The 27,941-nt window shown below is 35.7% G+C and overlaps 2 protein-coding genes across 4 annotated transcripts in view; one reads left to right on the top strand and one right to left on the bottom strand.

Annotated features, from left to right (window-relative positions):
• The window catches only part of fsd (transmembrane protein fates-shifted), a 59,383-nt gene extending 31,450 nt beyond the window's left edge, over nucleotides 1-27,933 (top strand). The window contains exons 6-7 of the mRNA XM_069840498.1: nucleotides 2,294-2,446; nucleotides 14,736-27,933. Of these exons, the coding sequence (XP_069696599.1) occupies nucleotides 2,294-2,446; nucleotides 14,736-15,005 (423 nt within the window). The 3' untranslated portion in view covers nucleotides 15,006-27,933. The remainder of the gene's footprint in view (nucleotides 1-2,293; nucleotides 2,447-14,735) is intronic.
• LOC138709609 (uncharacterized) overlaps nucleotides 1-27,941 on the bottom strand; it is an 809,429-nt gene that overhangs the window by 22,578 nt on the left and 758,910 nt on the right. The window lies entirely within an intron of this gene.

A 27,941-nucleotide genomic window follows, 5' to 3' on the forward strand; every position in this document is an offset into this window, starting at 1 on the left:
TTTGTATCTGACAAGATCGGAAGTGACCTTGTTCTAGGTCGTGAATTGTGAGATGTGCGCAGACGCGAAAGTATTGATTTTTTCCAAGGAACAATAATGTCATTGACCTTGTGTAATCCCGTTAAACGTGGTATAACTTTGATTATTGAATTCGACATTGAAAAACGAGATGACAAATTGAATTTATTTGAATATTATTTACAGTTAACGCTAATTATTATAGTAACAGAACATAACCTTCTGCGACAGTATTGGATTTCAGCCTCCTTGACTTTTCGCTAATTCTCTTTCGATTGCATATCCGAGAATAATCGATACTTGCGGATTTATAACGGTACAAAGCTGAATTCTCATTGGCTAAACACATGTAAGCTGAGTTATCATTGGCTGAAGACCTGTACTTTAATGACATGCATTAAAGGACTGCTACCAGGTGTATAATTAGTACATTTCGGCATGGTCGAGCATAAAATAACTTATGTATTAATATTAATACTGATATTAATCAATTATTGGTATGTTCAAATTTCACTAGCTTCCAGTAACAGGCTCAGAAATCTAGTAAAATTTCAATTTCATAGAACTCCAGTACCGACAAATATTGTCAATATTTGTCCCAGCTGCCAACATACTAGTTACAAAATCAGTACCATTTGTAGTATTTGTCAATATCGAAATTCGAAACGAAGTTGGCAAAAGAAAATTCAACCTGCAAACTAGAAAATCACCACAGTCACAGTTGCTTTTCTCAACCCTCTCCCTCTCCATACCGCACTAGCGTCTCGAGTTTCTGTCCCCCCCCCCCACCCCTGGGGCTCTCTTGCTAGTTGCGCGCGCACGCAATCCAGAACTATCTATCAAGAAGGCGCCATTTTTCACAATATATATTAGTATTACAGTGTGTTATATATTTGTGTATCAAATATGAATGAGGTCTCGCCCACCTCATATTTTGCTCGACTAGTATGACTAGTCAGTTTGTTTTTATACCATTAAGTACGAGAAAAATTCGTACTGGCACCGGGAATCGAACCCAGGACCTCTCAGCTGTGCGCGCTGAGTGCTCTCTAACCAACTGAGCTATGCCGGGACCCGATTCACGACGCCGGCTGTTGTTGAATATGGCCATAAAGTCATGCAATATGCGCTCCTGTACATATATGACGTGTATCGTCTCAAGTGCAGGCAGTAAGGCCGTAACACGATACTACGAGAGGAGTTCAGCCGGCGTCGTGAATCGGGTCCCGGCATAGCTCAGTTGGTTAGAGGGCACTCAGCGCGCACAGCTGAGAGGTCCTGGGTTCGATTCCCGGTGCCGGTACGAATTTTTCTCGTACTTAATGTTATATATTTGTGTTTTTGTCCTCTTGTAACTGAACAACAAATTTGTGCACTGAATTACTTACTGTCCAATTCCTTCACAATATTTTACTTAATATTTATTCATTTGAGCATATTGTTTCCACTGTATGCACTGAACGACTGAATTCCCAGTACCTTCATATAACACCGCTTCATTAAGATTACTGTAATTGGTGGCTGTCTTATGCTGAGGAAACAAGGACTGCATGACATAGATCAGTAGTTACAACCCTATGTGCACGTAACCTGTTTTTGTTAGGTTCTGAAACTGCCAGCCCTCATAATCACCATACCAATATATCTGCCATTAGAAAAAGAAAGTTTATAGATGTAGATTCATTTTCCGGGCTGAGAGGCCGTGGTCTATTAGTTGGTTTTATACCAGACATTTCGTCTGCAACTGCGGCAGACATCTTCAGTGGAGTGGTATCCGAGGTCGCAAGACTCTTCTCGGCGTACCTGAAGGCCACTAAGAAGCCACTACAACAAAAAGGACGGAACCCAGAACGGGAGCAGCGAACAAAGCGGCGCGGACCGCATCGACAACAGGCCTCGGCCTGTGAGCCGCACTATAAATACGCCCGCACAACCAGCCACAGGATCAGTTGCCTCAGGTACGCCGAGAAGAGTCTTGCGACCTCGGATACCACTCCACTGAAGATGTCTGCCGCAGTTGCAGACGAAACGTCTGGTATAAAACCTCTCAGCCCGGAAAATGAATCTACATCTATAGACTCTGGCCATGAAAGCCTACACTGCAAAAAAGAAAGTTTGTTACATAGTACTTGTAATATTCAATTAATCAGTTTGATAATTATCTAAAGCAGTATCATTTTGAACTTGAATTAATAAAGCTGCAGTAATCTTAGCCAGTTAATTATAGATTGATCGCTAGGCTACACTGCTTGTATTCTGTTTGTATTGAACCCAGAAATGCAAGAACCAGTGGCTGTTTTTCTTCAAGTTGAAACAAAGCAATTTAGTGTTGGGAAGAGGGACAGGAGGACCAACTCGCCAACCTGATCTGCTTGAAATGTTAGAAGACGTTTCGGCCAACCAGGATGAAGGCTGCAAAGTTCTGCAGGTACTTGACACAACTCTGTATCATTTGGACACCAACCATGTCTGGACTGCTCTATGTCCAAGCCATTGTAACTATACACCTATCAGATTTGCGACGTTGCCAAAGTAACCACAACACAACCAATTCTGATGCCTGATTAATTGTATGCCTTTGTGCAAAGAATTCTCAGTCCGTGAGTTATCATTTTCTGAACAATGTCTTTTTTTTTTTTTTTTTTTTTTTTTTTTTTTTTTTTTTTTTTTTTTGACATTTCACTGCAGCGCAACAAATTATTTATAACACTAACAGACTAGCAGGAAAGAAATGGGGATGCTCTAGGAATACTTTGAACACTACATACAAAATGTTTATACAGCCAGTGCTGACATACTGCAGAGAAATTTTAATTACTTCGCCTTTCATAAACGACATAGAATATGTTCAAAACCAAGCTCTCAGACTCATTACTGGTGGAATCAAAACAACTCCAATAGATTCTATGAGATTCCTCACTAATATTAACAGCATTAAAATGACAATACAAGAAAAGGCACTGATTCAATATGAAAACTTGTCAGATTACCAGGAAACAATTGGCATTCATACAGTCCTCTCTGTAGATTCAAAACTCAAAAAAGTTTCATATCCATGGTTCAAGAATTAAAACAGAAAATCAATATCCCGAATTTAAAAGAAAACTTACAAATTAAAACAAACCCTTTAACTGTATTAAATATAGAATATAATCTAAATTTAACAGAAGAAATACTGAAATCAGAAGTAAACACTGAAATACTGAAACAGTTGTCTTTAGAGGCAATTAATATTAGGTACCCTCCACAAAACTGGCTTCATTTATACACTGACGGATCCTTGATCTCCAGGGAACAAGGTGCCGGTGCAGGTGTTACGTGCTGTCTCTTCTCACTTTATAGATCTCTTGGATATGGAACAACAAGTTTTGATGGTGAAATCATTGCAATAAGTGAATGTCTCAGGAATCTTCTATGCCACATCAATAAATTTAGGAATGCAGTTATATTGTCAGACTCCAAAGCAGCTATTCTATCAATCGTCTCTAAACACACACCTTCATCTCAAACAGCAGAAATAACTAAAATGCTCTCTCAATTAATATCACTCAATAAAAGAATTGTATTCCAATGGATACCATCCCATTGTGGAATCCTGGGAAACGAGAATGCGGATGCTTTAGCAAAGAAGGGCAGCACTGCTACTTACAGACCTGTTACTAAATCTACGTATTACTCTGTGAAGAGATTTATTAAATCTACATACTTAGACTTCAACAAATAAAATTTGATAACACAATCCCAACGGAAAAAATGGAACTCTCTGCATCATAATCCACAGTTAATTCCCGATTTACCACGAAAATCGTCTGTAGCTGCATTTAGATTGGCAACAGGCCATGATTGTTTGGCCAAACACCTGCATAGAATTGGAATATATCAGTCCCCTAACTGCCCATTGTGCAACTCAAACCAAGAAATGGATTCGGAACACCTCAAAATCTGTGCTTCAGTGGCTGACCATGATAATATCTTTGAAAAATATTGGAGTGCAAGAGGTCAAATGATTTTATTGTCAAACGCCTGGCATTAGAAAACAACAACAACACTAGCAATCAAATTAAATACTTGGTAGGTAAACACCACGTAAGACAACACAGCTACACTCCGCATAACAGCAGAAAAAGTTACATTCTGTTTGGTCCAGAAGGCTGCCATGCAGTGTTCAATTTTTTCATGGGAACATTTGCCAATGCAAATAACAACTGTAAGTGCATAGTTACGATGACTTGGTATACATGATTTAGTGATTAGCAGCTATCTGCTAAACTGCAACTGAGGTGTCTCTAATTGAAAAAGGATGTAACATCAAATTATTGAAATATTTGATTTAGGTGGAAAAGGTCATTTTGAAGCATTCATTTATACCAACAATTATTAGAGTGAATAATAAAATAAACTTGTTTCTTGTTTAGTGAAATGGCTCTGCTAGTAAATATATACAATGAAATATTATGTCCTTTAAATTATTTTCTTTTCTTCTGAACATAGGCGGAGAGAGAACAGTTTCCTTGGAGGGGGGGGGGGGGAAGCAAAACCACAGAATTAGGGCTGGGGACGGAGCAGTTACTGTGACGTCATTACTCGGTTGAACCGAGTACAAATTTGTGGCGGCAGATTTAAAATTTAGATAGATTGAGTCGATTTTAGAACGTACTTTGAAAGCGAAACCAAGCCTGTTTTAAAAGCTTTGAAGGAAAGTGCGTTCGCTTTGCCAATTGACGAGAAAAAAGTGCTTCTCTTCATTGCAAAATGGCGGTTGCAAATTTCATTTACGAGATTACAACTCTTTGCAGAGTTATTTTGTATGAAAGGCCTATTTAATTTTCAGTGTTGTTATATATGACAGATGAAATAAAATTGATAAAATAATTTATAATACTAACAGGTAATAAATTAACATGCGAGGTAAATGTTAAACGCTGCAGCTAAGTAAAAAAGAAGGCAGAAAGAAACGGGCTCCATGAAGCGCTGCCTAGAACACTAAAAAATAACACAGAATTATTTACTATTACGGAAAGTGGAAAAAATAATCAATAAAATGTGGAATCTTAAACTGAAGAACATAATGTTTATTTATTTTATAACATTACTAGCCTTCAATACAACCATGTTCTCTTTGGTGAAGAGTAATATTATTGATAAATTAAAGTAATTGGGTAACATAATTCGTAGAAATGAATACAAATAAAATGATGACTGATGAGGGAACACATATCCAACAAACACAGATAGAAGAAAAATATAATGCACTTCCTTTTTTAACATATTTTAATATTAATCAAACACTCTAAAATGATGATGATGATGATGATGATAATAATAATTTGTCCTGCAGCAGATAATATTTAAATACAACAGTACCTACGTTGTTGTCTGCTAGAATTAAGTAAAACACGTGAACTCTGAACGTTTGAACTGACCGGTAACGGCTACGGTTAACAGAGTAACTTCGGTGCTCCGCTGCCAAGCACATAAACCGATAGAACCGAGTAACTCAACATTTCTACTTGCTCCGTCCCCAGCTCTTCATAGAATCATAGAAAAATACAATAACAAGGTTATGGGGAACATTATTTACCTCCCCCCCCCCCCCCCATTATAGCTTGACCATGGTATAGTATATCGGAACATGATCATTTAATAAAGGTATTTTCGGGGGCATATTTCTTACAGTGTTACATCCATATCCACGATGTTTCAGACTGAGTTGTGTAGGGCTTAAACTGTAGGTCTACTACAAATTATAGTAGGGCATAACTTAAAACAATCTACCTATTTTTCTCTCTCATGCACAAACACATGTATACATCAATAACACTACGTAACAGTGCTAACAAACTTTATCTGAAGCTTACCTTCCTGAAGATATCATATGAAATTAAATTCTAATTATTCTACTTAATCTCTGGTCTTTAAGTTTACACATTACACTGGGATCACTTTTCTTTTTTCTGCATTGTTGTGCAGTATGTTATTCATATTTCTCCAAGTGGCGGCCTGAACATCTGCAGACTTCTAACACATGAGTACAGGCTGTTACAAAAGAAACATTACAATGCTTCCATTCCTCAGATGAGATATAGAAATTCTTATACATTCAGAAATTTAAAATAAATACTGGGTGTTCAGTTCAAAATGTGTCATGGCTCGCTGTATGTCGTCATGTGGCTATCCGATGAGCCTAGAGAATTCAATCTTCCTACATTTCCGCAAAAGCGTATTACCTAAATGCGAGAGAAGTTGCCTAGCAAGTACGGCATTCATTCTGAAGATTACTTACCGATACGTACGGTAACGCCAGTAGTGGCAAGAATGTGAACTGTTTGGAAACACGTACTGAAGTGAGTTTTTTTTTTCTTACTGTCGGGATATGGGGGAGAGGGTTTAAGACGATTACTTACGTATTTGTTGACATTAACTTCGACGGTCAACATGGACACGGAGCATTTGATTTGTGTTGTGGAATGTTACCGTACGCAACCGATGATAACAAATACCCTGCGTAGGACTTGCTGGCGCAAAACACAGTTCAAAAGAGGTTATGGTAGCACACAGACCGTACAAACCGCCATCTGTTGCTACGACGTTCAAGTTATACCGTACACGTTCTCAAGTTCAGATTGAAGAACGCCTTAAATAATAGGCAACTTCTCTAACATATAAGCTGAAACTCGCTTCAAATCGGTGACCCAACAACAGTGACGTTATGACACACTTTGAAATGAACACCCAGTATTATAGTCTAGACACATGATCTGAAGACATTGATTCGTCAATTTAAGCACAGAAACTTAATCATAAACAAAAGCAAGAAAACCTTTTGAATTCAATATTTTCTAACATTAATAGAAAAAAAGAGTTCAGACAAGTTTGAGGGGGCATGTTCCCCCATAATTCCGCCTGTGCTCCTGAAAAATAATAGTTTTGTTGGTTACATCCTTATTCTGGGGAGTTCAGTTGCAGAAAAGACAGACTGACGTTATTGTTGTTATTTTGCAGAAGAAAGTATTTCGAAAGTGTTATCCGTCCAGAGTTACTCATTATTTAGCCATGTTTTGACTAATTTGCGGGATGTTAGGAGAGTTAAAAACACCTGTTCAAGCACAGTGTTGATTATGCAATGTAAAGCTATTCCTCTAGTGATCATAACTAATTTACATCATTAATAACTACATGAGGTTCTCAATTAGCATAGTAGAAGAATGAACAATTAGGCTTCCTTTCCATGCTTAGCCAGTTCTGTTGCAGTTACGAATTAGAATTCATAAAATATTAACACAATAAGCAAACATCCACATCTTATCATTTTACTTTCTCGTTATAAGAAGCGGAAGAAAATTGTAACTGCAAACAATTTACTCATTTTTTTTGTACCCATCATCTCGATAAGTGCTTTCTGGTTGTCAGTCATTATTCATATTCGTTATTATCTCTGAGTCTACACATAAAATGTTGTAATTGAAGCGTTGGCTGGAACAACGTTGTAAGTTACAAAATTTTCATTCGGCGTGTTTCCATGTAATAATGTTGTATGTCATGTTACCTTGCTATACTCCTTGGCTTGCAACTGTCCATCAATCCAGTACGTGAAATTTGTCCGCTCAAAAGTTTGCTACCCTATAAACAATAACGTTGTACGTGTACACATTTTTGCAGCTCCTGTAAATTTTACCAAATGTAACTTGTAACGTTGTTCCAGCCGACACTTCAAATGTTACTTTTAAAAAATAATGCAAGATGTGAATAGAATTTTATGATTTTCTTTTTGAATTTTTGATTGTCCTCCTTCCAAAATTAAGTGATAAATTGAATAGACCATGTCTTACAGAAAAATTATCTATAGAATTAGTACTTAATAAGAGTACCAAAAATTACTTCAAGAATTAACATAACCTTGCCTTTAGAGTGAAAACAGTAAGAAGTGATATGTGCTCGCAGAACCTTTTGTCCTGTAATGTAAATACTTAAATAATTTCAAGAGAAAAATTCTTCTGGGGCTGGGTATCGATCCCCGGACCCTTTGCTTAGCGCACGAATGCTCTACTGACTGAGCTACCCCAGGAACTATACACAACACCGTCACAATTCTTCCCTTTTTATCCACACAACTCAAATGGGCTGACAAGATGCCAAAGACCCAACTTTGAGTGCACACAATTCTGTGTGACTTAAATTGTTATACAGTAAAACCTCGATAAGACTATCCCGTGTAATACGCTTTTTTTGTCTGGTCCCTGCACATTTCATATATAACGCCTTTATAAAATACCCTGTTTGTTGCGCTCAAGTCCCGCATGATACGCTACTTTTGTGGAATATTTTCGATGTAATTTTCAGCAATGTACTGTAACAGCAATGAAACATCTTGGCCTTTCAACTCACTGGTGCCATTAACCTGAAAAGTACTAGTATTCGACCCTTTACCTGCGCATTTAAACCTTCATACTTCATACCTTAGTATACCCCACCCTCTTGTTATGCTCTCTTATTCGACTCCTTATCTGCGTGGTTAAAGCCTACATACAGTTACAATACCTCACCCTCTTGCTAACCCTCTCTTATTCGACTCCTTATCTGCGTGGTTAAAGCCTACATACAGTTACAATACCTCACCCTCTTGCTAACGCTCTCTTATTCGACTCCTTATCTGCGTGGTTAAAGCCTACATACAGTTACAATACCTCACCCTCTTGCTAACGCTCTCTTATTCGACTCCTTATCTGCGTGGTTAAAGCCTACATACAGTTACAATACCTCACCCTCTTGCTAACCCTCTCTTATTCGACTCCTTATCTGCGTGGTTAAAGCCTACATACAGTTACAATACCTCACCTTCTTGCTAACGCTCTCTTATTCGACTCCTTATCTGCGTGGTTAAAGCCTACATACAGTTACAATACCTCACCCTCTTGCTAACCCTCTCTTATTCGACTCCTTATCTGCGTGGTTAAAGCCTACATACAGTTACAATACCTCACCCTCTTGCTAACGCTCTCTTATTCGACTCCTTATCTGCGTGGTTAAAGCCTACATACAGTTACAATACCTCACCCTCTTGCTAACGCTCTCTTATTCGACTCCTTATCTGCGTGGTTAAAGCCTACATACAGTTACAATACCTCACCCTCTTGCTAACGCTCTCTTATTCGACTCCTTATCTGCGTGGTTAAAGCCTACATACAGTTACAATACCTCACCCTCTTGCTAACGCTCTCTTATTCGACTCCTTATCTGCGTGGTTAAAGCCTACATACAGTTACAATACCTCACCCTCTTGCTAACCCTCTCTTATTCGACTCCTTATCTGCGTGGTTAAAGCCTACATACAGTTACAATACCTCACCCTCTTGCTAACGCTCTCTTATTCGACTCCTTATCTGCGTGGTTAAAGCCTACATACAGTTACAATACCTCACCCTCTTGCTAACGCTCTCTTATTCGACTCCTTATCTGCGTGGTTAAAGCCTACATACAGTTACAATACCTCACCCTCTTGCTAACCCTCTCTTATTCGACTCCTTATCTGCGTGGTTAAAGCCTACATACAGTTACAATACCTCACCTTCTTGCTAACGCTCTCTTATTCGACTCCTTATCTGCGTGGTTAAAGCCTACATACAGTTACAATACCTCACCCTCTTGCTAACGCTCTCTTATTCGACTCCTTATCTGCGTGGTTAAAGCCTACATACAGTTACAATACCTCACCTTCTTGCTAACCCTCTCTTATTCGACTCCTTATCTGCGTGGTTAAAGCCTACATACAGTTACAATACCTCACCTTCTTGCTAACGCTCTCTTATTCGACTCCTTATCTGCGTGGTTGAAGCCTACATACAGTTACAATACCTCACCCTCTTGCTAACCCTCTCTTATTCGACTCCTTATCTGCGTGGTTAAAGCCTACATACAGTTACAATACCTCACCCTCTTGCTAACGCTCTCTTATTCGACTCCTTATCTGCGTGGTTAAAGCCTACATACAGTTACAATACCTCACCCTCTTGCTAACCCTCTCTTATTCGACTCCTTATCTGCGTGGTTAAAGCCTACATACAGTTACAATACCTCACCCTCTTGCTAACGCTCTCTTATTCGACTCCTTATCTGCGTGGTTAAAGCCTACATACAGTTACAATACCTCACCTTCTTGCTAACCCTCTCTTATTCGACTCCTTATCTGCGTGGTTAAAGCCTACATATAGTTACAATACCTCACCTTCTTGCTAACGCTCTCTTATTCGACTCCTTATCTGCGTGGTTAAAGCCTACATACAGTTACAATACCTCACCTTCTTGCTAACGCTCTCTTATTCGACTCCTTATCTGCGTGGTTAAAGCCTACATACAGTTACAATACCTCACCCTCTTGCTAACGCTCTCTTATTCGACTCCTTATCTGCGTGGTTAAAGCCTACATACAGTTACAATACCTCACCCTCTTGCTAACGCTCTCTTATTCGACTCCTTATCTGCGTGGTTAAAGCCTACATACAGTTACAATACCTCACCCTCTTGCTAACGCTCTCTTATTCGACTCCTTATCTGCGTGGTTAAAGCCTACATACAGTTACAATACCTCACCCTCTTGCTAACGCTCTCTTATTCGACTCCTTATCTGCGTGGTTAAAGCCTACATACAGTTACAATACCTCACCCTCTTGCTAACGCTCTCTTATTCGACTCCTTATCTGCGTGGTTAAAGCCTACATACAGTTACAATACCTCACCTTCTTGCTAACGCTCTCTTATTCGACTCCTTATCTGCGTGGTTAAAGCCTACATACAGTTACAATACCTCACCCTCTTGCTAACGCTCTCTTATTCGACTCCTTATCTGCGTGGTTAAAGCCTACATACAGTTACAATACCTCACCTTCTTGCTAACGCTCTCTTATTCGACTCCTTATCTGCGTGGTTAAAGCCTACATACAGTTACAATACCTCACCCTCTTGCTAACGCTCTCTTATTCGACTCCTTATCTGCGTGGTTAAAGCCTACATACAGTTACAATACCTCACCCTCTTGCTAACGCTCTCTTATTCGACTCCTTATCTGCGTGGTTAAAGCCTACATACAGTTACAATACCTCACCTTCTTGCTAACGCTCTCTTATTCGACTCCTTATCTGCGTGGTTAAAGCCTACATACAGTTACAATACCTCACCCTCTTGCTAACCCTCTCTTATTCGACTCCTTATCTGCGTGGTTAAAGCCTACATACAGTTACAATACCTCACCCTCTTGCTAACCCTCTCTTATTCGACTCCTTATCTGCGTGGTTAAAGCCTACATACAGTTACAATACCTCACCCTCTTGCTAACGCTCTCTTATTCGACTCCTTATCTGCGTGGTTAAAGCCTACATACAGTTACAATACCTCACCCTCTTGCTAACGCTCTCTTATTCGACTCCTTATCTGCGTGGTTAAAGCCTACATACAGTTACAATACCTCACCCTCTTGCTAACGCTCTCTTATTCGACTCCTTATCTGCGTGGTTAAAGCCTACATACAGTTACAATACCTCACCTTCTTGCTAACCCTCTCTTATTCGACTCCTTATCTGCGTGGTTAAAGCCTACATACAGTTACAATACCTCACCCTCTTGCTAACGCTCTCTTATTCGACTCCTTATCTGCGTGGTTAAAGCCTACATACAGTTACAATACCTCACCCTCTTGCTAACGCTCTCTTATTCGACTCCTTATCTGCGTGGTTAAAGCCTACATACAGTTACAATACCTCACCCTCTTGCTAACGCTCTCTTATTCGACTCCTTATTTGCGTGGTTAAAGCCTACATACAGTTACAATACCTCACCCTCTTGCTAACGCTCTCTTATTCGACTCCTTATCTGCGTGGTTAAAGCCTACATACAGTTACAATACCTCACCCTCATGCTAACGCTCTCTTATTCGACTCCTTATCTGCGTGGTTAAAGCCTACATACAGTTACAATACCTCACCCTCTTGCTAACGCTCTCTTATTCGACTCCTTATCTGCGTGGTTAAAGCCTACATACAGTTACAATACCTCACCTTCTTGCTAACGCTCTCTTATTCGACTCCTTATCTGCGTGGTTAAAGCCTACATACAGTTACAATACCTCACCCTCTTGCTAACCCTCTCTTATTCGACTCCTTATCTGCGTGGTTAAAGCCTACATACAGTTACAATACCTCACCCTCTTGCTAACCCTCTCTTATTCGACTCCTTATCTGCGTGGTTAAAGCCTACATACAGTTACAATACCTCACCCTCTTGCTAACGCTCTCTTATTCGACTCCTTATCTGCGTGGTTAAAGCCTACATACAGTTACAATACCTCACCTTCTTGCTAACGCTCTCTTATTCGACTCCTTATCTGCGTGGTTAAAGCCTACATACAGTTACAATACCTCACCCTCTTGCTAACCCTCTCTTATTCGACTCCTTATCTGCGTGGTTAAAGCCTACATACAGTTACAATACCTCACCCTCTTGCTAACCCTCTCTTATTCGACTCCTTATCTGCGTGGTTAAAGCCTACATACAGTTACAATACCTCACCCTCTTGCTAACGCTCTCTTATTCGACTCCTTATCTGCGTGGTTAAAGCCTACATACAGTTACAATACCTCACCCTCTTGCTAACCCTCTCTTATTCGACTCCTTATCTGCGTGGTTAAAGCCTACATACAGTTACAATACCTCACCCTCTTGCTAACCCTCTCTTATTCGACTCCTTATCTGCGTGGTTAAAGCCTACATACAGTTACAATACCTCACCTTCTTGCTAACGCTCTCTTATTCGACTCCTTATCTGCGTGGTTAAAGCCTACATACAGTTACAATACCTCACCCTCTTGCTAACCCTCTCTTATTCGACTCCTTATCTGCGTGGTTAAAGCCTACATACAGTTACAATACCTCACCTTCTTGCTAACCCTCTCTTATTCGACTCCTTATCTGCGTGGTTAAAGCCTACATACAGTTACAATACCTCACCTTCTTGCTAACGCTCTCTTATTCGACTCCTTATCTGCGTGGTTAAAGCCTACATACAGTTACAGTACCTCACCCTCTTGCTAACCCTCTCTTATTCGACTCCTTATCTGCATGGTTAAAGCCTACATACAGTTACAATACCTCACCTTCTTGCTAACGCTCTCTTATTCGACTCCTTATCTGCGTGGTTAAAGCCTACATACAGTTACAATACCTCACCCTCTTGCTAACCCTCTCTCTCAAACAGCATTCCTCACTCGGCCGTAATAAAATTCTGGAAATTTTTGCTGGGCAGTTTGTTGTCCTTTAGTGTATTGAAGTGTCTGTGAATGTCATTACAATGAGTGTTAAGTGAAAAGTGCTTTATATGTCAAAAAAATAGGAAATCTTACCGAAAGTACGATGAGAACAGTACTCTTACTCAGAAACAACTCTCTGATTCATTAGGAATCCCATCATCGATATTAAGAACGATAATAAAAAATCGCTACTCAATCACTACAGCTGCGTCGTCGGGAGGATGTAATCGCAGAAACTGAAGTGTGGTAAACATGAGGACATGGAGAACTCGCACATGGCAAACAACTATAAATGACTTTTTTTCCGAAAGAATTAAGTACAGTACATATTGTAAATGTCTTTGATGCACAGTACAGTAATTACATAATGGAGTAATATGGTATTACCTTTCATGAATCATGTATTTCAATAAAGAAAAATGCTAATAGATACTGTATATAAGTCAAAATTATTTTGTGCGAGATCGTGCGTATTTGCTTGTTTTCCACACAGAACCAATACGCGGTAAGTGTGAAATACCACATTCAGTATTCCCAACGTAACACACATAACAATTTCCCTCTTCTTACCGCTTAAGCGCAACATTCATTTTACTGCTTTAGGCTTTTAACATATTATTTTTAGAGACGTTTAACATAGTAATAATTATAAATTGGAAACTTACCACTGCAATTTCACCTAAATTGCAATGTTAATTATTGTTTTTAAATATTTGCAAAAATTAAGTAAAGTCTACTACTCCACGAAACTTACTGCATTCCTGATACAAGTAACATTAAGGAAGCCGTGAAAAAATCAATAAGATTCCAGATGCGGAGGTTATTACTGCAATATGTTACCGGTATATAAATAATATTGTTAAAATATTAAAATGAAAAATAAATAATTACATAACCTTACCGTTTGTTTTAAGTTCGCATTTATAGACTGGGGGAAAAAAAAAAGACAGACGTATATCACTGCCTGCTGGAGTATAGTAAACACAGAAAACATTTTATAGCAACAATGTTGAAGAAAGATATTTTGGTTTTTCGAAGTTGCCGTCATTAAACAGAAACCAACATGGAGATTTCATTGCAACTAATTAGAAATTCGTTTTTCAGGTATGTAATAAACGATCTTCGCACAAAATAATGTACGATACAAGAGCGGTATGTTTGTTTTCATGTTCTCGGAAATTAAAAAAGCTCAACTACGTTTCGCTTTTTCAATCTTTTCCTCGACCATGAAAACGTCAACATACCGCTCTTGCAACGTATATTACTATTACGCGGTTCCGGTTAATACGCGGTTTACACCCGGTCCCTTGAACAGCATCTTATCGGGGTTTTACTGTATTACTTTAAAAAATAAAGGGCTCTAGAAAGTATGTTTCATTTAATTGTATCAGTTTTTAGAATGTGAAAACTTCTATTTTGCAGGTGACATGCCTGAACTACATTGCGATTCCTATGGTGATGGGGCTGTCCTTATTCTCTGTGTCTCTGACCTTGGCCAGAGGGATGCGACACCACAGGCTAAACTTGGCGTTTGTATCAGACCACATGTGCTACACAGCCGGCAAACCAAACATTTCAGATACAAGCACGGTTACATTGGACCCTGTGATCAATGTGCGAGTCTTGGACTGGTGGCATCCTATGTATCCTCACGCTACCCACACCAACTACAGCCCACAGGACAGGGATTAGACATGGAGTAATTAGCTGAAAATTAATTGTCCATCTTTAATCCTTTTAGTAATACAGTCCCTTCAAAATGTGAGACACTCGTTTACTTATTATTTGTTTCTCCTTCAAAGTGATATTAGTAATAATAATATTCGGTGGCTGCCACAAAGAAAAGTGAGATTCTGTACTGTGTTCTTTGTATTAGATTGTTGTTTTGATGCTATTGTGATATTTTCTAAAAATTTAGATTGCAGTTGTCAAATTTGAACTGGAACTGAACTGTTCTACATATGTAACCCATTTATTTACTTCAAAGTTGTCAAAATTTTTCTATTCTCCATTTATTACACATTGTATAACCTAACAATTAGTACAAAACCCCAAAGAATGGTTGGTTTTACATTGTGGCTATGAATGGATCTTCATATACACTAAAGAGTTTGTAAGAAAGTGTTGTTAAATTGTACTCTCTGTGTATCTATTCAAGAGTAGAACTGTTATGTTACATACATGCAAAGTGACAATTGATATCTAATATTATGTACACCTCTTTTATAAATATTGGCAAATTTTCTAAGTTTTTAACACCTATTTTTGAAGTTCTCTTTTGTTGAGGCTGAAAATAGAACAGTTCAGTTTTCATCTCTTGATATTCTGAAGAGACAAATAAACTTTTCCACTGTCAGTATGAAAATCATAAGTATTTCCATATTCGTAGACCTTTTGATTGTGATGGGAAACTTAGAGTACCCATTTCTTCAAAGTTCACAGTTTGGGTAAAAGAATAATGTAAAGGATCAGATTGTAACGAATATACATGAATGTGCTAAGTTTAAAGACTGGTTTATATGCATCTTTAGATTTCGTAAGAAGCTTATTTTTCCTACACCAGAATTTGCATCTATTTTGAATTAGTTATGTTGAATCTGAGATGAGGTTTAATGTATTTTCAAAATAAAAAATAGCAATTTGTAGACTATTATTCACTTATATTATTTTAAAGCTTTTATGTACTTCTTATTACATCAACTTCGCATATAAGGATTTAAGGACAATTCAAAGTTATGAATTAATATGAATTAATAATAACTAAATTAAGTTCTAATAGAACAAACATATTTAATTGTTGTAAATGAAAGATAATTTTGATTTTAAATGTACTGATGATTTGGGTTCAAAAATATAACAACATTATAGTTTGGTCTTGTTTTAATTTTTTATTATTTACAAGTAGTTATACCAAATACCTTACTATAATAATACCGGACAGCTGTATACTAGCAGCATTGGCGTGAGTATGAAATATCGCGGACCTGACATCTAGCGGAGCGGGATGGAATTACGTCCACATATACAAATATTAACATAGCAAGATTCGGACTATTGTTTAAAACGTGAGTTACTAATGTGGAATTATATATGAAACACTTAAGAAATGTTGAATAATATTTAATGTAAAATTATTATCTTATATCAAAGCTTTATATTATGAGAAATATTGCATACTTCATATTACTTTCCGTAATTGTTACATATTTTTTTCTTTGGTTTACCGAGACAAAATCAATCTGATATTAGGAATGAATTTACAGTAATGTTTTAAATACGCATTGCTGACAACTGCAAAGATAAAATTGATAGTAATCTGATGCTTGTAATAATTAGTAAAGGCATGTGGACAACAATAAAACTTAATTTGATAAAACCTTAAAATCCAGTACATTTTAACTTCTATTTATTCATTAGGTCTAAATAAAAAAACTAATTTGTATTTTTCTATCAACACAAAGACGAAGGAATTAGGCCTACTAAAGAATGTTGTTGACTCACGTTTTATGATCCCTCGGAAATCGAAAGTACGATTTGGAGCAATTTGTAATGCTGCAATTGTCACAATTATAAACAGCACATATACACCCTGACATTTTAACACAGCACTAATTAACCCTGTGTTACTCATGTTATAAATATTCTCACCATTGCTCAGGTGGGGTTTCCCAAACCCCATTTTAAATAACTAATATATTTTTCCGCAAGTTTCAGAAATCAGATAAACGCAATTAAATATACTATTCTTAGTTCACTTAAACAATTTCTTAAGTGAACTCTTCTGGATGTGATTGAAAGGTATACAGATGCACAGAGTACACACTAGGTCCATCTCTTAGATTTTCGTTGAAATATACGCACCGGGGTTTACCACACCCCACCTGAGTAATGCAGGATTAATAAAACTATTAACTAGCCCAACAACAATATACATTGCAGTTGATTACAGCTTGTTTCGCGAGTATCTCCACACTGGCAGGTAGGTAGCAGCACCAGCGTCATTTGCACTCAAAACTGCTAGCTGTCCAGTATTATTATAGTAAGGTATTTGGTTATACTTAGCATAATTAGCTGTTCGCAAATTTTAATGTCCATTGCACAACTACCATTATGACTACTTTAATGTTGTTGAACTTTAATTTCTGTAGCTTTCACGATGAATCAACATAACCTTATTCAAAAGATGGAATAATTAGGAAATTTTGGTGTGACTTTTATTTTTCTTCAAAATACATGTATAAACATTTTTGATGAACAAAAGATTTAATTTGATCGCCAAACTGGAGAATTCCCACGGTATCTTTGAACCGTGCCATTACGGTTAGCACCAAATTGAAGTAAATACACAATCTTGCCAACATAAGAACACGACATTGGTGTGTGGCGTCGTTGGAGGGAGAAATTTGTTTATTTTCTCTCTCTACCTCCTTCGTTCTGAACATTACTGAGAGATAGCACCACTGTTAGCTACAAGATATATTTGCGCAAATATATTGAAGTAGATTACGTGACCTATTACGTGACTTAGATGAGAGTCTCGAGACAAAACAGTTTTGCTATATTTCATTTTTTATTAAATGTTAAGCACAGGAACGCCATTTCGTAATTTTATTTAAGAAACAAGCCAAACAAATTATCTTTGCATCAAAAACGGATGCTCCCTGGACCAAATTATCGTATTTTATAATTGTTTGAATGCAACAGAAGCCAGAAGTCTTGCACTTGACTAATGCAGTGAATTTATATAGTCGCGAATTTTACTACCACCATTTCGATTGTGTTTTGTTTGACATGGCTCGGTACGGCCCGGTGACTAGTGGCCAGCGAGTAACGTCGGCTATCGACATTGCTCTGCTGTGGGTATTATCCAGTTGTTCCAATTTGATGTTTTGAATGATCACATTCTGATGCAGAATTTACTCTTATTTTAGCATTACTTGGACTACTAACAATTTGAACTCTTCACTGTTATTGTCCACTTAAAATGAAGAAGATGCATGTGAATAACATGTATTGTCTTCTGCAAATAAATTTCAACAGAAACACTCTCACAAATATGAGATTACTACTACTTACATTGTCTGTGTATGTGAAATAAAGGTACAAATGTAATGCTCTACCATTTGTTGTTTACTACATTATATAATGCAATATGAATCTTAGTTGCTTTCTGTCTTCTGTACTCATATCACTTGTATGATCTGGTAACAAGCTTGAGGGGTTAGGTATAGCTTACAGCAGTAAAATTTTGGAAATATTCAACATTTTTTCCCTCCATTACTGTATCTTGTTATATAAAAACTATAATATGGAGATATCTGTACATAAGATTAAAACTATGGCATTTTGTGGCAAATCTCCTGTAAGATCTAAAATAGTAATAAGAAAGAGTATCATAGAACAGGTAAATAAATTTAAATTTTTGGGCGTTACCTTATCTTATAAAGGAGACTATGATCAAAAAGAAAAAATAGAAAAATGTAATTACATAAATGGAACAATAAGAACCCTGAAATCAAAAGCTAGAAAAGATACACTGTTAAAATTTTATAAGGTGATGTCAATGCCCAGTTTACTATATGGACGCGAAACATGGGTTATGTATGAAAAAGAGAGATGCCTCTAGATTACAAACAAATGAGATGCAATTTTTGAGAAGCATAGCAGGTTACAGGAAAATAGAACATAAAAGAAACGAAGAAATAAGAGAAGGACTTGAGATATATGAATTAAACAACAAAATAGAAGAATATAGAAATACATGGATGTCTCACATTTTAAAGATGCAGGATGACAGGATATCATACAAGTTTTGGAAATATAAACCTCGGGGAAGAAGAGATATTGGAAGACCAGCCAAAAAATGGATGGACCAATTTCAGTAGCAATTTCCTAATGCATGAAGGATGATGATGACTGTATCTTGTACAATAATGAAAATTAATATGTGTAAAACACTGTCCTTCTGTTATATGAAAAAAATATTTTTATGATTTAAAAAAAATTATTTGTACTTTTTTTTTTTTTTTTTCTTCTTCAAAATTCAGTTCATTGTGCAGTGATGAAGCATTTCCTACATAACTCAAAAACTATCGAATATTCTGTGATGAATACTACAATATGATGCAAAGTCACTTCTCTACCTTTGTTAGATTGTCTGATATAAAATAAATTCATTTTTAAAAAATGTTCAAATATCAGTATTTTCTTCTAACACAAAATAAAAAAATATATATATATATTATTTATTAAGGAATGTAGTTGAAAGAGCATAATATTGTAAACATGAGTTTCAGCAATAAAATAAAAGAGAAGGAACATGAAAAGTTAACAAGTTTATGAGTTATGAGGGAAACACTTCATCACTGCACAGTTAATTGCCAACATTTTTAATTTTGAAAAAAAAATATATAATTTTTTTTAATCGTAAAAGTATTTTTTTCATATAGCAGAAGGACAGTATTTTACAATACCAATTTTCATTATTGTACAAGATACAATAATGGAGGAAAAAAATGTTGAATATTTCCAAAAATTTTACTGCTGTAAGCTGTACCTAACTCCTTCAGTTACTAACTTAAATATATCTATTATGAAAAGTGAATTTCATAATGATCATGATCAGCGTGTAATAATATTTAACTTTTTTTTAAATATAATTTCTGCGTTTTTAATATGAGCTGTGTTTAGATGAATATACATCTTCAGTGAAAAATATTTAAAATTTTATGTTTACTACATACATTAATTTTTATTTTGAATCTTTACTTAATTTAAGTAATATACTGTTTTCTTTCAAAAAGTGCACTTCATTTTAAACAGTTATTTAATTGGTGAACATATATTTCGCTAATTTATCTCCTTTAATTCAGGTATTACATTTTTCAATATTTTCTAAACATGTTAATTAGCGAATTTAGCTTATGTTGTGTACACACAATTTCACGATCCAGAATTATCACTTGTAGCTTTAACGAGACTTATGATTGCCATCTTTAATGAATATCACTTATCTTCACAATTACGAATTTGTGAATAAGTAGTTAGGGAGAGAGAGAGATTTAAAGAAAAATAAATGCTGCGGCCTTAATTAAGGATGACCACGAGGATCCGGAAATTAATAGCAAATATAAAGAATTAAAGATGAATGTTGTTATAAAAATAAATTGTAATAATTAAGCACCATTGATATCAATTATAAAAGATAACCTTAAAATTAAACTCATAAATTAAAAGATTTTAGTTAAAATTAGCATATAACACATCTCTGAGTGGTATAAACGACCTGTCCTATAGCAACTGGAAGAGCTACTCACTACATCTACCATTTTATTTGTATACCACTTGATTTTATTTACGGCCGACTTGATGCTCGCTTCGCTTCTCCTTTACCGGCTTTGACAACATCTTGATCCCTGTGTTAAACCTGTAATCGAGAAAGTATGAAACTTCCGCCAGATGGCACTGACTGCCAAAGATCGCTGAGGAATGTGTGTATGGTTTCTTGTATAATTATACTTAGTAATATTGTGCTTCTTTCTACTGGTATGTGAGTTTATTGTGATATGATTCAAAATGACGAATTGTTGTGTACCATTCTGAACTTCGAATAGAGAAAAGAGTGGAGGAACAATATCATTCCACGAATTTCCGAGTGATAGGGAAAGATGCGAAAAATGGCTTTAAGTGATTTCACTCCAAGACTTTGTTCCAAACAGCAACTCCCCATCTTCAGTCGTTTGTAGTTTACATTTCAAGGAAGAAGATTATTCTAATAATGGGAAATTTAGACGATTAAAACCAAATGCTGTGTCAACAATAATTCCTCATTATCCTAGGTATAAAGTGACAGATATCGAAAGACCACAACGAACATTTATTAAAACTGATCTCCCACCAGCCAAGAAACGCAAATCTTTTAGTAATATTGGTTTTTCACTATTTGATCAAGATATTCCAAGTGGCTCAGCATCAGGTAATGACATTCCCTTCTTGCCAGTTGAAAATGACCATAAAGTCATGCAAACGGACGTTGTCAACATTGACGAGCTAAAAAGAAATAATTAACAGGTTGCATGTGAAAATTACACGACTTAATCAGGTGTTACAAGAGAAGCAAGATGAAATAACAAAAAAACCGAAAAACTCCAACTAATTGAAAGAGATCCATTACATAAAGAAGTGGAAGATGTAAAGAAAGAGGCTGATGAAGGCAGTATTCTTGCAAAATTGATTCTAGATCAGCTGCTTAATCATCGAAAGAGAATACCAACCAAGAATATATTAGAAAATTTATGTTCGGAAATTGAGCCGTTACTGTGTAGATGCCCTCCCCCCCTTGCAATGTCCAATTTGTGATGAAAACGGCCAAAAACTAATTGCTAATATCATTACTGTGAAATTTGTTAGGCCGCTTCTAGACAACATTGCAGCAGCTTTAACTGAATAGCTTGTTCCTTCGAAGAATGCGGCTTATAATACACTGAGTCGCAAAATCTTGAAACTATGATTCTTGAATATGCAATATCAAGTGGAATGTATCAGTGAAGTGAGTTAAATTATAAACCTCAGTACAAGTTATGGTAAATAATTACCCAAATGATTACTTCGAAACATCGCAGTTCAGCCTAGGGGTTCTACCCAGCGAATGAACTACAAAATTACGCCTCTGTCATCATGTTACTTAAACTGAACAGGTTACTATATGCCATCTTTGCTGCTTTTAAACTCACATTTTTACCATAATTAACAGAACTGAACATAATAATACTTAATATTTTCTTATTTATTATTTATGAGTGTTATTATTACTCTTTAATCATTTTAATTCATATTGAGTATTTCTTCTGTGGACACCAACCCTTGGCAGACAGCACCTCGTGGTGGAATTGAGAAACTAACCAATTTCAGAATAAGATTACTATTGTCAAGGCCATGCACAGAGAAGTGAAGCGAGCATCAAGTCGGCCATGTTTTATTACATAATTTCTCTTATTTTCAACATTGTATCTACTTATTCTTCACCTTTTATTGTACTTTACTTCGTATAATTCTATCAGCACACCCAGAGATATTCAATAGGTATTTTTATTGGTGTCAAACACTATTGGTAGACCAGATCATGTACTGTGAAAATAATGACTTGAATTTTGACGATTACAAATCATCAAAAATGAAGTAAAAGTAGAGAGTGTTATCTATAATACAAACAAAGATATAAAAAGATAAAAATAAATAACACTGATTTATCATTATTCTTGTCATCGTCGTTAATCCTAGAACATTACATGTTTTTAACATATGACACTAATTTTAATATTTCGTCGCCCTACTATACTACACTATCTCAAAAATCATGGTTTCAAGAAATCGAGAGAAATCATTTTGTATTGCTTCAAACAAATATTCTGCATGCAATTCAGAATTCAATACAAAGCGTTTTCTCTCGATTTCTTGAAACCATAATTTTTTAGATAGTGCAGTATAGTACTGGGGCGACAATTTATATTTGCAATCTTCTTGTTTGTAAAACCACATTTGAGAATAGAATTGGAATATATCAGTCCCCTAACAGCCCATTGTGCAACTCAAACCAAGAAATGGATTCGGAACACCTCAAAATCTGTGCTTCAGTGGCTGACCATGACAATATCTTTGAAAAATATTGGAGTGCAAGAAGTCAAATGACTTTATTGTCAAATGCCTGGCATTAGAAAACAACAACAACATTTGAGAACATTTGGAGCAATGTGTCTACTTTGTTGCGTCTTTTTTTGAAAACTTCCTCTGAAAAGTATAATACAACAGACTGAAAATAATCTATTACTGTACATAATTTTGCAACCAGAATTGTATCAGGAATTACTAAGGAGTTAGCATTGCTTGTAAAGAAATAAATAAAAGACGGTAATTAAAATTCGGAGCTGCTCATGAATATAATTCACAATGAATAAGTTGATCCAAACCTCATGGTGAGAAGATGGTTAGAGTGTGCAGTATTACCTGGAATGATTAGTTGGCTCCATCTCATGCCAAAAATATTGGATGAATTTCATACATTATTTTTCTCCTGTGGATGAACAAGCAAGTTGTTCTGGATTGTGAATGCACTTAAAGTAGCATTTGCACAAATACAGGGTAGGTTAAAATTCGCTTTCCCCAAACATTTTCTTACATTTAATTACATTCAATTTACATCTAACTACACATTCCTTTACAGCTTTTGTTCAAAATGGAGGTCCCTGTTTCTCTATACACAATTCACAACATTTAGACACTGATTTACAGGTGGCAGAACATAACTCACGGTTTTCATCCATTTTCACAAATGACTGTTCGATCATCTGTCGCAATTGATGCAGATCCTCATAGCGAAAAATCACATGGCATCAGATCGCGTTGTTCTGTGGTTAATTTGCGATTCATTGCAAGAAACTAGCTGTTATTGCATAGAGATGCAGACATAACCCGACACAATACAACAAAAACAAGACATGACATCAGAAAAACATTTGACGCACAAACATGGTTGCCAACTCACCACTTATTTTATTACACCAGCTATTTATTCAAGTTATGACATCTGTATAATGTGTACAAGTATAAAACCTAAGAATGAATATTGAGGAAAGTGACTTTTGACCCACCTTGTATATAAAATGTTGTTCCAAGCAGATAGTTATGATTAGGGAGCGGATTTTTATGTGCTAAAAAATTTAAATATATTTATTTTTTATGTGCTAAAAAGTACAAAAATATTTGCTAAAAATAAAAAAAAATTATATTTTTTTAAATAAGACAAAAATACCGTACTTATCTTGAAAAAAAAAAAAAAATGTTACTAGGTACTCACCAGCCACAATTGAGTGCTAGTATTTGGCCGAGAATTGCAGTGAACAACAAAGATAATTTCCAAATTCTCCATCACAAATGCATGCCGATTATCTCTGAACAACGACTTATACTTTAAAAACGATCTTTCCACATCACAGGACGTCAGACATGCATATTTAAAGACAGGAATGTCACGAACACAAACACAGTCAATTTCACCTATAGGCACACCCTCCAATACTTGAGCAACTTTACACATTTTTTTATATCCACTGTTTTTCCCAAACACATTCTGGAATTTGTCTCTTAATACTTGTGCTTCTGAACCTGGTAGCGAGTCTAGTTCAATTTCCACGGCACGCACTTCCCTGTTTCAGACAACTGGTTTTTGGATGTTTCGAGCTTTTTTATGGTGTCACACAAGAAGCTTAAATTTGTTAATAGGAAAGCCAAATCCCTTTTTAAACAACCACCTTTCAGTATATCTTGGAGGATATCGATTGACGAAGCCCGATAACAGGGAATCACAACAAGATATATTGCCTTATTTGATAGACATGAGCGAGAGGCGAGAGATTTGTTTAAATGAAATAATGTTCATACCCGAGCTCTTATCTGTTGTGTTTCACAAACAAAGCGTGGAATGAAATCATCTTCAGCAACAAAAAACATTCCTAATTATGTGTTGCAAAATCTCTCCTCCTTGTCCACGTTAATTTATTCGCTAATAGTAACACTGATATGCTGCCTAGCAGTTCTCAGAACTTGAGGTAATACTATTAAGAAAATGGATCATGGATACACCACACAGCGCTTAGAAACACGAAGCAACCAAGAATTCTTAAAAAGATAATGTACTTCTGAGTGATATAATTGATTTAGTTTTAAAATATTTAAAAGTTCTTGTACAAAAATTATTTAAGTAAAAAAACTCCAAGATTTGTGTGTTTATAACAGATTTCCTGAAAATATGTGCATATTTACATAATTTTTTGTGAAAATATGTGTTTTTATGTGAAATAAAATTTAGGTTTTAAACTTAAAACTTCATGTTCGGAATTTTTAACTTTGTTAATTGTGTTTTGTCACACACAAAAAGAATATTTAATTACATAGGAATCCGCTCCTGTTATGATTATGATTACAGAAAAAGAGAGATTTTGACAATGTTTAGAGCTTATTTTATATGTGCATTGTATTTATTAATTGCCATTGTAATAGACGACAATATTTTAAAATTTGTTTATAGTGTACAACAAACAGTAGAGCATACATACTGACACCTGGCAAAATAGGTTGTCCCATTTAAGGTGAATGATTAACAAGACTGTTAGATGAACTCTAAAATACTAATGTACCTGCAGTGAATAGTTTTGAGAATTTTTTTTTTTCATCTTAGAACGTTGCAGTTGATAAAATATCGTTCAATTCTATGTTAGTGGACTGTGTTTGAATGGGAATGTCTCATATTACAATTTGTAATTGTTTTGTTAAAAGAAGGACGCACATTTAATATATGCTGACATTGTAACAGAAGGATACGAATAGTTAATTTATATGAGAAGACAGATTTTTAACTGTTATGGTTCACAGTTTTTTCCACCAGGTTAATTAAAAGTCGTACAAAACAAAACTGTTCCTTATGACAAACTCTCAACCGTAGGAGCTTATGTATGCGTGTGAATTTTTACTCATCTACATAAAGATACATCTTATTGAAATATTGCAGTGAAAAAGTTTCTTAAAAAATCATTTACAAATAACTTAGACTTAATTTTTATCTACCATGACTTAAATTCAATTGTCTCACAGCATTTGGACCAATATCAAATATATATCTAACAAAAGATTTTGATGATGGTATCTACATTACATGTATAGATAGCTCTGAGTAGAAAGGTATATGATATAATATAATCTAGTAGCTCCCCCTCTCCTTCGTATCCCGGTAATGTAAACATTATAGATAAGGGAATAAAAATATTGTTGTTGAAGTCCAAAAGTATGTTTTTATATTTCATAATGACTTTATTGTCAAATGCCTGGCATTAGAAAACAACAACATATTTCATTATATTTATTTATGAACCTTAGTTTTAGGTTGGTTAAATTTTGAAATGTGAGGTTATGTCACTAATAAAATTACTACAGGGAAATGCATACATATTTTCTTCATATAAAACTAATTGTTTACTATCCCTTTCAAGAATCTTCAGTTGCTTGAATTTAGTTAAATTCTTAAAAAGACAAAAACACTACTTACTGAAATTTAAGTTTACTGCATTGTTGTTAAAGGCTTATTTTTATACCACAGTCTACTATATACAGTCACGAAGCTTGAGTTTTGAGGGTGCTAGAAACAATAGACTGTGCCGGTACTATTTTGCATTGCCTGTAATGACCCGATATTAGCGATCCTAGCGGTGAGCAACTATCTAATGTTTGCATATTTACTACGTATTGAGCTTCGTGACTGTAGGCCTATATACTAGACTGTGTTTATGCCAAGCAGTAAACCTGTTGCACTAATTTCGATCACGATAATTATGTAGACTACATAAAGTTAAATGAGAAGAAAAGTCTTATTTTCAGAAATTTTGCATTGTCAGTTGCATTTTTAAATAAACCGTAAAGTGGGGTGACTTCAAACGCTGAGGTGACTTTGAACAGTAATTTAGCGCCTTTCTAAATTAAATGCTGTACCCTATTGCGAAAGAACTGAACTAGTTTATTGACAACTTAAACAGTTTTATCGCAATTGGGTACAGCATTTAATTTAGAAAGGCGCAAAATTACTGTTCAAAGTCACCTCGGTGTTCAAAGTCACCCCTCTTTACGGAACTATAATTGCTATACTAGCTTCAGTGTATATTTCACGTTTGATTTATTTTATTAGTATCAAACGTCGAGTATTAATTAACCAATTCTGGGACAAAATTACGCAACACAGTCCTCATCCTTTACTCAAGTGTCACTGCTATGTTTTATGTGATAAGAGAATGTGTGATATCATGTTCTGAATATGTTTGTAAATAGATATTTCTATTGTTGCATCGAATATGCACAACAAAATTCACTTTAAGGGGACAACTTGTTTAGTTACGTATGGTATCATAATAAAATTGTTTCACCAGTTTCTTTATTCAGTCACTGATCAGTACATCGTTTAAGTGAGCAAATATATTATTTTATATGTAGCAATGGATTTTCAGTGAATTTAATTACTTCATTTTATTACATACGGTACAAAAGTTGTAATCATGTGAAGGTCACACTGTCTGGTGTGTGTTAAGGAGTTGTATGTAACGTTATGTATGAATTCTTTAGGAAGTGCTTTTAATTCAACTTGCTACGACGTCTGTTCAGTGCTTAGTGAAGTGAAAATCTATTCCAGTGTTGACAAACTTTTCATCTGACATTTAAGTACAGACATTCCACCAGAATTTCTCAAATAAGTCGTATTAAGTTCCTGTGCAGTTTGAGGGCATTAACATGCTTTTTCTTACGTAAAGAGGCATTCGACACAATAAATGTAGGGTATTTTAATCAGTTATTTTTATTTGAAACAAAGCTTTGGAGGACATTTGTATGACAGATTATTACTGTTGATATGTAATATTTTGGGATTTATAATTATATTTAAAATGCACTGGTGCATAATTTTGAAAGTTTTTGTCGTAAGTAAATTCCCTGATCAAATTCTCTACTCTTTTGTAGTTTCATGTATTAAAAGGAAGTTATGATCTTATTAGACTGGAGGAGGGCCAGTGTCATTGGCTCTGGTAAACTAGCAGT

The sequence above is a fragment of the Periplaneta americana genome, chromosome 11 (genome assembly GCF_040183065.1).
Source record: "Periplaneta americana isolate PAMFEO1 chromosome 11, P.americana_PAMFEO1_priV1, whole genome shotgun sequence".
In the NCBI taxonomy this organism is placed as follows: Eukaryota; Metazoa; Arthropoda; class Insecta; order Blattodea; family Blattidae; genus Periplaneta; species Periplaneta americana.